Source organism: Nanorana parkeri, unplaced genomic scaffold (assembly GCF_000935625.1).
Source record: "Nanorana parkeri isolate BGI_ZX_2015 unplaced genomic scaffold, ASM93562v1 scaffold404, whole genome shotgun sequence".
NCBI classification, from domain to species: Eukaryota; Metazoa; Chordata; class Amphibia; order Anura; family Dicroglossidae; genus Nanorana; species Nanorana parkeri.
Window position 1 is genome coordinate 114,257 of NW_017306672.1, and position 11,191 is coordinate 125,447.

General features: G+C 45.5%; 1 protein-coding gene across 1 annotated transcript; it reads left to right on the forward strand.

Moving 5' to 3' along the window:
• The first annotated feature begins 5,065 nt into the window (after positions 1–5,065).
• Positions 5,066–11,053, forward strand: ODC1 (ornithine decarboxylase 1). The gene is made up of 11 exons (XM_018559563.1): positions 5,066–5,302; positions 6,723–6,869; positions 6,952–7,095; positions 7,184–7,357; positions 7,463–7,635; positions 8,067–8,201; positions 8,675–8,840; positions 9,368–9,530; positions 9,638–9,753; positions 10,315–10,529; positions 10,622–11,053. Exons 3-11 carry the CDS (start codon positions 6,994–6,996, stop codon positions 10,758–10,760), a joined length of 1,383 nt encoding a protein of 460 aa, XP_018415065.1. The 5' UTR covers positions 5,066–5,302; positions 6,723–6,869; positions 6,952–6,993; the 3' UTR covers positions 10,761–11,053.
• The last annotated feature ends 138 nt before the right edge of the window (positions 11,054–11,191 follow it).

An 11,191-nucleotide genomic window follows, 5' to 3' on the forward strand; every position in this document is an offset into this window, starting at 1 on the left:
CATAAAGAGGACCTGTCACATATTTTGCTATCACATAAGGGGGTTTTCTAACCCCCCTATGTGATAGCAATAAAGTTTCCCCCCCGAAAATGTAAAGTTACAAATAAAAAAGAATTAAATTTTTTTTAAAGTCCCCCCATACATACACGCATGCAAACAGGCGTCGGGTGCGTGTGAAAACGACGATTTTGCCCATTACGCCGCACATGTTACATATCGCCGCGAACGTCGCAGTGAGAGCAATAATTGTAGGGCTATCAATCACTGATAACACTAAACTGATGAGCGGTAAAAGCTTTTAAAGCGTCACCTATGGTCAATTTTAGGCATGGTAATTTTTTGCGATTTCGCGGGTGCGCGCAATTTTAAAGCATGACATGTTTGGTGTCTATTTACCTGACGTGACCCCGCTTTTTATATTTTACCAAAAATATGGGTAATAAATGGGTGTGGTTACTGGGGGTGTGGCCACTAAAGGGTGTGGCCACTGAGGGGTGTGGTCACTGAGTGGCGCTGTAAAGCTTTCTCGCACAGGGCGCCTAAAGGCCTAAGGCCGGCCCTGCGCGTGAGAATATATCTTTGTTAATGTTAGGGATGCAGTGATACCGATACTAGTATCGCTGACGATACCGAATATTTGGGCGTGTACTCATACTCTGCCAAATACTGCCGATGCCTATCCCGATACCGGACTTCTGGTATCAGGAAGCCTGGAGGCGAGTCATTACATGCTGCCTGTGCTCCTGATTGGCCGGGAAGCCGGCTCCATGCTCCCTCGTCATTTGGTGTGTAATGACTCGCTGCCTGGCTTCCTGAATGGGAAGCTGGCCAATCAGGAAGCTGGGCTATAAGTCATTACCTGCCCCCAGGCTACCTGATTGGCCAAAAAAGCCGGCTCCATACATTCTCGTCACCTAGTGACGAGGGAGCATGGAGACGGCTTCCTGGCCAATCAAGAAGCTGAGCGGCGTGTAATGACTCGCCACCCAGCTTCCTGACTGGTCAGGAAACTGGCCAATCAGGAAATCAGGCGACATGTAGTTATCCGCCCCTGGGCTTCCTGATTGGACAGAAAGCTGGCTCCATGCTTTCTCGTCCCCTGGTGACGAGGGAGCATGGAGACTGTTTCCTGGCTAATCAGGAAGCTGGGCGGCCAGTCATTACACGTCACCCAGCTTCCTAATGGGACCTCCGGTAACGGTGTTTAATATTGGCGAGTACCAAAAAAAACAAATATCGGTACTCTTACTCAATACCAAAAAACCGGCATCCCTAGTTATTTTAGTACCTAGACACAAATGAGCACTTAACCATTGCATTGCGGGGTGAGCCCCACTGCAAGGGTTCATCAAAAGAAAATTCCTGGAGTTCTTCTTTCATTTGTATCACATTCAGAATTCTATCCCCCTGAACCTCTCAAATTTGCCTCTGGAGGTCATTCAAAAAAATACTCGGGCCTGCAGCAGTTCAACAATAAACATTTATGTCTGCCAATGCTGTCCTGGCAGTATTAATTGCGCAAATTAAACGCCAACTCGGTTTGGGCGCGGCCATTTTGAATAATTATCAGCTGTGTCCAGACACAGGGAAGCGTAGAAAGATTCTGTCCCCTTGTAGCTTCCTGATATGAAGGAGGAAGGTTTCAAAACCACACATCCCCCACTCTGCACGGCTGCACAAATATCAAAAGTAAAACCACATTTTGTTCTTTGTTTCCGTCACTCTGCAAAGCTGTGCTCCTCCTTCATGTGTGAGACTCGCTTCAAGAGGAACCTCACTTGGGCTTCATTCACACCTAAAATGTAGGTGCATTTAGGGATTCCTGCGTCAGGAACTTGCAAATTCCTACAGCAGGAATCCCAAATCTGCCATTTAGAAGGTTTCAGCCGTCATCAGTTCAAGTCAATGATCGGGTGACAGCAGACGCATTTAAACGGGGCAGAACGCCAGCATACTGCATGCGCAAGCTCCTGACGCAGGAATCCCTAAATGCGCCAACTTTGTAGGTGTGAAAATAAAGTCAGCCACTATGAGTACTATAGCTGCTGACCTTTATAAAACACATACCTACCAGCCCATGAAGTCCAAATCTTTGTGACATCGGAAGTTTTCACTGTTTTTTTTTCTTCCTGCGCCACCATCTTGGATTCCAGAGGTGACTGTCACTTCCGGATCCCTCACAGTTAGGGCTGGATTTACTCTCTCTGCTGCCCCAAGGCCAGGTTTCTCAATGCGCCCCCTCCCCGCCAAACTCCCTCCCTCCGCCCCAATGGAGAATGGCAACTAGATGGCAGGGTTGGTCTTAATTTTCTGCATGAGGCAGCTGCTGGTGGCGGCCCTCTTCCTTCTCTCTGGGCTCCCCCAACTGGCCAAACACCAGGAACCAGGGCTCGGTCGCAAATGTGACCTCTGCGACCCTGGTCATTTTGCCTGTGCGTAGTATCGGGGCATTTTCACGAGTACTTGTGAAAATGAAGAGGGTCCGTCCTCCCCCAACAGAAGAATGTGCTGCTTAGCGGTGCCTGCTGTGTCGGATCCCGCCAGGCGTCCAAGTGACAGGCGCGGCCTCCTCTCCTTCCCCGCACAGCCGCCCGTACATTCAGAGCGCGGCGGGGGTGGCACTAACCGGAAGAGGGGGACAGAGTGAGGAAGCTTGGTGCCCTCTCTGGGCCACCCTCAACAGACGGAACGCCAGGTCCCGGTCGCAATTGCCACTGCTGCGACCCTGGTAGTCCCGCCAGTGCATCCTTACTTATCCCCAGAACAGGTGTCCCCATTGGAAGATTTCCCCCTTACCTGGGGGCAACTCTAAAATGTAGACTTTCCCCTCACTTTCTTTTTCTGTAACAATGGCCAGTAGTAGAAACAGAGGGTTACATCTCCACAATGAGGCCTCGCATAGCAATAAAAACATGGCAGAGGGCCTAATCCCAGCCTTTCTCAACCAGGGTTCCTCCTGGCTTCATCAGGGGCGCCTCAAAATTTTGGCACAGCATCATCCCTTTCCCTTGTGCAAGCCAATTTCTGATGTGAAGGGAGAACTCTGATGTGAAAGGAGGGGGGGGCTCTGATGTGAAAAAAAAAGGGGAGTTCTCATGTAAAGGAGAGTTCTGATGTAAAAGGGGAGTTCTGATGTGAAAGGAGAATTCTGATGTGAGAGGGGGGCTTCTATTGTATTGAGTTCTGCAAGGCAGAGGTGCTGACCACTACGCCCCGGTTCATCTGGTTTTAGTTAGGTCCTGTGATTGTGGTGACCAAGTATAGTGAACAATGATTGTGAAAAATGACACAACGTGGGCAAATGTTGTGTATGATGGTAAAGTCACACTGCTGGTTCTATAAAAGGAGAAGGCGCAGGCTTTGCATCATCATCATCATCATCAGCTCATAGCTTGATGAACAAGGAAGACGCTGACACCAAACCAGCCAGTTCATGTTGGATTGGTGAACGGCGTTGACTGCGAATGTTTTTAAACTATACGGAGATTACACTCAGAGACAAACACAAGAGGACTGGGCCAACATGGTCTTCATAAAAATAGAGGGAGCATCCCTGCTAATAAGGAACAGTTGGCAGGCCTGACGGATACAAAGCAGCATGAGGATGTACAATATTATGGTAACGTGGAACTCCCAACAACAGTCTGTGAATAGCAGAGCCGCATTCCAGGGAACAGTCCTTCCTTTGTGTCTGAGGACTGCACCCATTCATCTACATACATAGGGGAATCTGGGTCCGCGTAGGCTAGGGATTCCCATCTAGCAGCTCGTTTATATACACATCTATAAATCATTATTTTGTATATATATATATTTACCTATTTATTTTTTAACCTAATATATATATATATTTTAATATATTTTTACTGTACTTTTGTGTCATATGTGTGTGTGTGCATGTATATATATATATATAAAACGGAAAATTGTATACTTACCTTCTGTAATTTTCCATTCCTGGGGCATACAATAACAGCATGATGCCCCCCAGGAAATATAGAAATATTTACCATAATAATACATAAAAAAAATACAAATAAACAAAAGTGTGAATCTTGGGTGAGTCTGGGTCTGCCTTGTCTAGGGATTTCCATCTGCAGCTCATTGATATAGACAGATAAATAGGTTTAAATGGGGGGGAGACTATACAGTTGTGTTGTCCCATTGCATAGAAAAATGTAAAAATAGAGACCAGCAATAAACTATAAGAGGCCTGTTGATGTTTTCACTCAAGACTGATGTAACTTTGGCACGGCATTCACTCATTTTTTTCCAGTTGAATCCAGTCAGAAAGAAGGTATGAGTCTTGGGTGAGAGTTGTGTGAATCTCGGGTGGGAGCATTTCAATCTTGTCTTGAATTGTATTGTAACTGTAATGTCTTCCCCTGTCTTGTGAGGCGCTGAGCGATATGTTGTGAGGCGCAGAGCAATATGTTGTGAGGCGCAGGGCAATATGTTGTGAGGCGCAGGGCAATATGTTGTGAGGCGCAGGGCAATATGTTGTGAGGCGCAGGGCAATATGTTGTGAGGCGCAGGGCAATATGTTGTGAGGCGCAGGGCAATATGTTGTGAGGCGCAGGGCAATATGTTGTGAGGCGCAGGGCAATATGTTGTGAGGCGCAGGAGCACAGCGCTTCACAAAATGGAGGGAGACAATACAATTCCAATACAGGAGGGTTAGGAGGCCCTGCTTGTGAGAGCTACTATCTTAAAATCACAATAATAAAAATCATAAACAGCACATCTTGGTGCTCCAGACAGCATATATTTATTCGGTTTTTAATCTCATGTACACAGTGATGAGAACGGGACCATGACGGCCACGGGTGCGGTGAGGAAAGTTGCGGTTGGTAAGGGATTCGTTACACGTTTGGAACTTTCAGAAGCGGATTATAGTATCCCGGTTCGGACCGTTTTTTAGGAAGTCTCGTATCCGCTCACATTCAAATATTAACGGTAAATCGTGTCAGCGGGGCCGTGAGGTGGAAGGGGGGTTGACACGAGAGCAGCCGGACGCTGACGTCACAATAGGCGAGCGGGCCAGGAGCAGCAGCCAGGGTGCGCGCGAAGCGTGGTCGAGGCGACTCCCGGAACAAACCGATCAGCGCTGGTTTAAGCTGGCGCGTTGTCAGGGCAACGGAAGCGGCCCTATAAAAGAGGCCGGGTGCCGGCTCCTGAGCTTAGTCAGTGTCAAGCTACCTCGGTGTTCACGTCTCTGTTCGTCTTGTCCTATTTTTTCCACCCTTTTCTCCTTGAGGATTTGGTTCCTCGATGGGTAGAGCTTTCGTAAATGCTTTTTAAGGTAAGTTTGCACGACTTTTGACGTGTTTGTGAGGTTTTTTTTTTGTATGGGTGTGCAAAACGCCTTATAACATTTAAAGAGACAACGACGACAATGTTATCAATCAAAACGATTGATAATGTCGTCTCTTTAAATGTTATATTTTGGTAGATTGTCTAGATTTGTTCTGTTCGCTCATTGCGTTCCTTTATTTTGCGGAAAATGCAAAGCTCTGGGGCTCGGGCTGTCTGCATGCGACACGTGTCTTAAAAGGAAGCGGGGGATGGGCTCCCTTTGTTGCCGGAATGCTGCCAATTGTCATTCACCTTCCATCAGTCTTTCATGGCCTCTCAGAATGATGTTCAGTAGGATGTATGAATGATAAGTAGGATAAATGGTAACTGTGTGCCTGTTGAAACTTTTTAAAGTGCTGGTATGTGTGGGGTTTCCTTGGATGTGTAGCAGGGGCTATAAAGCTTGCTTGTCATACCCTTCCCTTTAAGGTCCCATACCCCATGTGGGCCCTATATGTTATAGGAGGGTGACCAGTAACTGTGTCCATGAGTTAAATGCTGAGCTATACAGGAGACTTTAATAATGTACATGTTTTCAGAGCAGGAGATGCATCTGGAATACATGGAGAACCTAGACGAGCCATTCCATTCCTCAACTAGAGCTGAAAGGGATATAAATTGTCAAACTTGGATCTTGGTGGTCCTCTAAAGGTCAATACATGTGGTTGTGTTCTCCCATGGATGACAGGTGTGTTCAGTCTTAGTAGCTTGCAGGATTGGGGCGGTGTCTGGTTTTGTTGGGGCTTAGTGGTCCTCCTAAAGGTCAATGCTTGTGGTCTTTTCTCCCATGGATGACAGGTGTTTGGTCTTAGTAGCTTGCAGGATTGGGGCGGTGTCTGGTTTTGTTGGGTCTTGGTGTTCCTCTAAAGGTCAATGCATGCGGTTGTGTTCTCACATGAATGACCGGTGTGTTCAGTCTTAGTAGTTGGCAGGATCGGAAAGGGACCGTGTCTAGTCTTGTTGGAACAGTACTGCCGGTAATGGCCGTGTCAGCTCTCTATTAGGACTTTGCTGTCCCATATGGTGTGAGCATTCTGCAATGGAGGAAGCCAGACTTGCTGTCGGGAACAGAGGCCAATTCAGCCAGTAGGCGCAAGGCATGGATGCCGGCACTGAGCTGATTGGCTGGCTTTTTCCCTAGTCCTGCGTCACTCCTTTGCCGGTTGTGACACGCGGTTGGCTTCCCGGTAGGGGTGTGTGCGACTGCCAAGTTATTCATTGACCTGGGTGCATGACGCAGAGGCTTCTTGCAGGTTTTTTTTTTTTTTTTTTTCCTTCTTTTTTTTTTTTTCCACCAGCAAGTGAAGTTTCAACCTGCGCAGATGGTTCTTGGAGATTAAGGTTATTTTGTTTTTTTTATCTTGCAGAATACCGACAGTACAGCAGCAAGGAACAGCTCCTTTGTTGGAGTAGGTCTTGTCCTCTATCTGCCGGGCTTCTATTTCACCGGAGAACCTCCTTGGGCGCAAAGCTGAGGCCCTCCTGGCAATAAACCCCATCTCTCACTTGTCCATGTAAGTACCCTAGAATATGAGATGCATCTAGTATATCGGGTGTTTTTGTCTTGTGTCTAACGGCCTGTCTTTTACTCTTCAGTTTGTTGCGTTCTTCGTGTTGTGGTCTTGCAACACTGAGACAATGAACGGCTTTAGCAACGAAGACTTTGACTTTAGCTTCCTTGAGGAGGGATTCACTGCCCGGGATATCCTGGAGCAGAAAATCAATGAAGTTTCCTTGTCTGTAAGTATCTCGCCCTACAGAAGCTTGCCTGCAATATGTAATGACTCCTCAGATGTCTAACTCTGTTGAATCTCTTTGATTTTTCCAGGATGACAAGGATGCCTTTTATGTAGCTGATCTTGGTGATATTGTAAAGAAGCACATCCGGTGGTTTAAAGCACTTCCACGTGTAACTCCATTTTATGCTGTGAAATGTAACGACAGCAGAGCCATTGTGAGGACACTAGCCACTATGGGGGCAGGCTTTGACTGTGCCAGCAAGGTGTGTAATGGAACATGGGCCATGAGCCAAGAGATAAATGTGTCTTTTTTTTTTTTTTCCTTTTTTCATCAAGTGCCATAGTCTAATGTTTCCTTTCCTCTGCAGACTGAAATTCAGCTTGTCCAGAGCATCGGTGTCCAACCAGAGAGAATCATTTATGCAAACCCATGTAAGCAAGTTTCACAGATCAAATATGCAGCCAGCTGTGGTGTGGAGAAAATGACGTTTGATAGCGAGGTGGAACTGATGAAAGTGGCCAGGAATCACCCCAATGCCAAGTAAGAAACCTAATGAGAATAAAGCTTTTAAATAACTGTATAATGTCATTAATGACAACTTGATCTATTCAAAACATAAAAGGGCTTTGACCTTGAGTACAGAATGGATAAAACCCTTGCCCGCTTTCTGCATCCTATTGCAGTACCAAGTAGCTGCCGGGAAGGACAGATGCTGTCATTTCATTTTAATTAAATGGCAGAAGTTGCATTGTGGATTTTGTAAACTAAGTGGCAGCAGTTGCTTTTGGGGATGTTATGTTTTTGGCACAGATCTGATCTATCGTATGACATAGCCGGTAGTGGATAAAGTGCCTGAATTATTGTAGCCAGGCCAATCCATTTTATGTAGCTTAAAACCCTAGAAGCACAATCTCCCAACTGTTCTGTAGTTATAATGGAATGACTCACTTTATCTGCCTTTTGCTTTTCAGGCTTGTCCTGCGTATAGCCACAGACGACTCCAAAGCTGTATGTCGGCTGAGTGTGAAGTTTGGTGCCACTCTTAAAACAAGCAGGCTGCTCCTTGAGCGTGCTAAAGAACTGAACGTGGACATCATCGGTGTAAGGTATGGACATTTTAGAAAGTGCCTCTTTAATTTAAACAGACAACGTTAAAGCTGTATATATTAAACCGAAACCTCATAGTAATACTTGAACATTTTCAGGCAAGGAATAAAAGCATATTTTGCTACTGGTGTCATTGACAGTTCTCCAGAATGATGGTCAATAGTTCCTTACATAGTCTGGAGTAATACAGGTGTTTCCGCTGAATAGCTGTGTAGCTTTTCCTCTAGAACAGGGGTGGCAAACTCAGGCCCTCCAGCTGTGGTGAAACTACAAATCCCATGATGCATCTGCCTCTGAGTCGTGGCTGTGAGAATCTTGCAAAGCCTCAGGGACTTGTAGTTCCACAACAGCTGGAGGGCCGGAGTTTGCCACCCCTGCTCTAGAACCTTAGGCAGTTTTGCTCAGTCATAGTTGTACAGATGAGTCTGGAGTATCCGTTTCACACTCACACTCGCTTTTCCTCTATTTGTAGCTTTCACGTTGGCAGCGGCTGCACAGACCCACAAACATTTGTCCAAGCTGTATCCGATGCTCGCTGCGTCTTCGATATGGGAGCAGAGTTTGGGTTCAACATGAACTTGCTTGACATTGGTGGTGGCTTCCCTGGATCTGAAGATGTCAAGCTGAAGTTTGAAGAGGTAAAAATGCTTTTTGGAGTAGGGCAGAAGGGCACATTGGAGCCAGCGATGGCCAAAACGGAACAAGATTTGCTAAAGTAATCAGTTTATATACATGTGAACAATCTACCCCTTTTTGTATATATAGATATCTATAGATATACACACACACACTGTAATTCTGTGCTCTGAAACTACCCTACCCCATAAATACAATCAGGAAGAGGGCACTCCCTCCACCTTCATTTTTGGGAACTTTGATTCCTAGCAGTGTGTATGCATTAAACTCAAAACCTAAGCACATGGACAGCACCTAAATTGCAGTAGTTGGTCACTCAAACTGCTAAACATGCTTCCATATTTATGGCTGTGACTTGGGATTTGGTGGGGGTCGGCTCTGTATTTTGCCTGTAGTGATCCTTGATCATGCTGAATAAAGGCTTACATATCCATTGTGGATATATTTTTACTTTGCCTCCTTTACAAGTTCTAGATCTTGGGTTAAATGTGTAAAGAAGGTGCTAATTTTTTCTTGCATTCTCTTGTAGGTGACATCAGTGATAAATCCAGCCTTGGATAAATATTTCCCTGCCGACTCAGGAGTGAAAATTATTGCAGAGCCTGGCAGATACTATGTTGCATCAGCGTTTACTCTGGCTGTCAATATCATCGCTAAGAAAGTCATGTTGGCTGAACAGACTGGCTCTGATGGTATGTAGGGCCACCTGCTTAAATCTTGCCAATGTCATTTTAAGCAGACAAAGTCTTATTCATTCTCCCATGCACTTGTTAATATGTTGCATTTTTTTTTTTCTTAGATGAAGATGATTCTTCCTGTGACAAGACACTTATGTACTATGTAAACGATGGTGTCTATGGCTCCTTCAACTGCATCTTGTATGACCACGCCCATGTCAAACCCATACTTCAAAAGGTATGCTTATAGAAAGCCTTACTAAAGACCCATTGTTCAAAAGATCTCCAATGCAGACACATAGGGCTTTTTTCTCCATGAGACATGAATGCAAACTGCCTGTTTTCCGGTCCTAAATGTTACCCTAAATAGCATTTAAAGGCAAACTGTAGAAATATTTCTGCTGGTCACTTGTATGCAGAGCCTCCAAATGTTCCCCTCCAAAGCAACCTGTCAGGCAATAGGTATGGGATTGCAGTTTGATAGAAGTTTTCTGACCATCTTCTGACCTGAGGTCTGAATAGGCAGCAGTTGCTAGGCTTCTGGTTGCCTCTGACCAATGATGCAATCTCAGGCTCGACTCCTGTCAAGCTAAAAGTAAAGCTGCATAATGAAGGGGAGTTGAGAATCTTTAGATTCCTGCAGAAGCCCAGTAACAGCCCTGCCCTTTCCCCATACGGTCACATGAAGTACTACGTTTTAGGATCTCTTTAACAGTGGACTGGGACTTTGGTAGCAGGTGCAGTATGGGTTATTCTGTTGCATGTTTTGGGATCTAAAGGTTGCATTCTTCAATTGCAGAAGCCTAAGCCAGATGAGAAATTCTACTCTAGCAGCCTTTGGGGACCAACTTGTGATGGGCTGGACCGCATTGTTGAACGATGTGACTTACCAGAGCTGCAGGTGGGCGACTGGATGCTGTTTGAGAACATGGGTGCCTACACTGTGGCTGCATCTTCTACATTCAATGGATTTCAGCGACCAACACTCTATTATGTCATGTCAAGACCACACTGGTAAGGAAATTTAAAAATTTGTAAATAGACTACTAGATGACCTGGTGATATAAGGAGCACAAGTCTCAAATGTCTTCTTTCCTTCCCCATAGGCAATTGATGCATACTATTCAAGAACACGGTATCGTTACCGAGGTGCCGGAGCTGAATGCTGTCCCTGTTTCCTGTGCCTGCGAGAGCGGAATGGAGCTGAGCGCTTCCGCATGTACTTCTGCCAGTGTCAATGTCTAGTTTATTTAATGTTTCATAGTTTTTAGGAGCTCTTGGCATTGCTATATTAGGATTCAGTTTTGGGACCATTTTTATTTTTTCTAGAGTTATTATTCGGCGTTAATGCAACAAAATGGATGACTGTGAGATGGGGTCACATTTATCTGTGTTCCTATGGAAACTTCTTTTTTTTTTATTCCTTTTTTCAACTGTATTAAAGATGCACAGCTGCCCCTCAAGCATTTGTAGCTTGTGTACTGGCAGAAAGTCATCTGACCTGTTTTTACATAAATAAAGTATGTTAAAAACCATGTGTTGGCTCCAGGCTGTGTGTTTTCTTCAAAATAAGGTAAAGGTCGCAGCTTTGGTTTTGCCACAAGTACATGAATCTGGGTACCATGGTGGGGGTTTATTGTGCATACGGGGGGGGGGGGGGGGAGTATTACATGTAC

Coding starts and splice junctions, on each gene's coding strand:
- ODC1 (XM_018559563.1), top strand. CDS start 6,994: ATGAACGGCTTTAGCAACGAAGACTTTGACTTTAGCTTCCTTGAGGAG. Junction 7,358..7,462: donor GCTTTGACTGTGCCAGCAAG/GTGTGTAATGGA, acceptor TTTCCTCTGCAG/ACTGAAATTCAGCTTGTCCA. Junction 10,530..10,621: donor GTCATGTCAAGACCACACTG/GTAAGGAAATTT, acceptor CCTTCCCCATAG/GCAATTGATGCATACTATTC.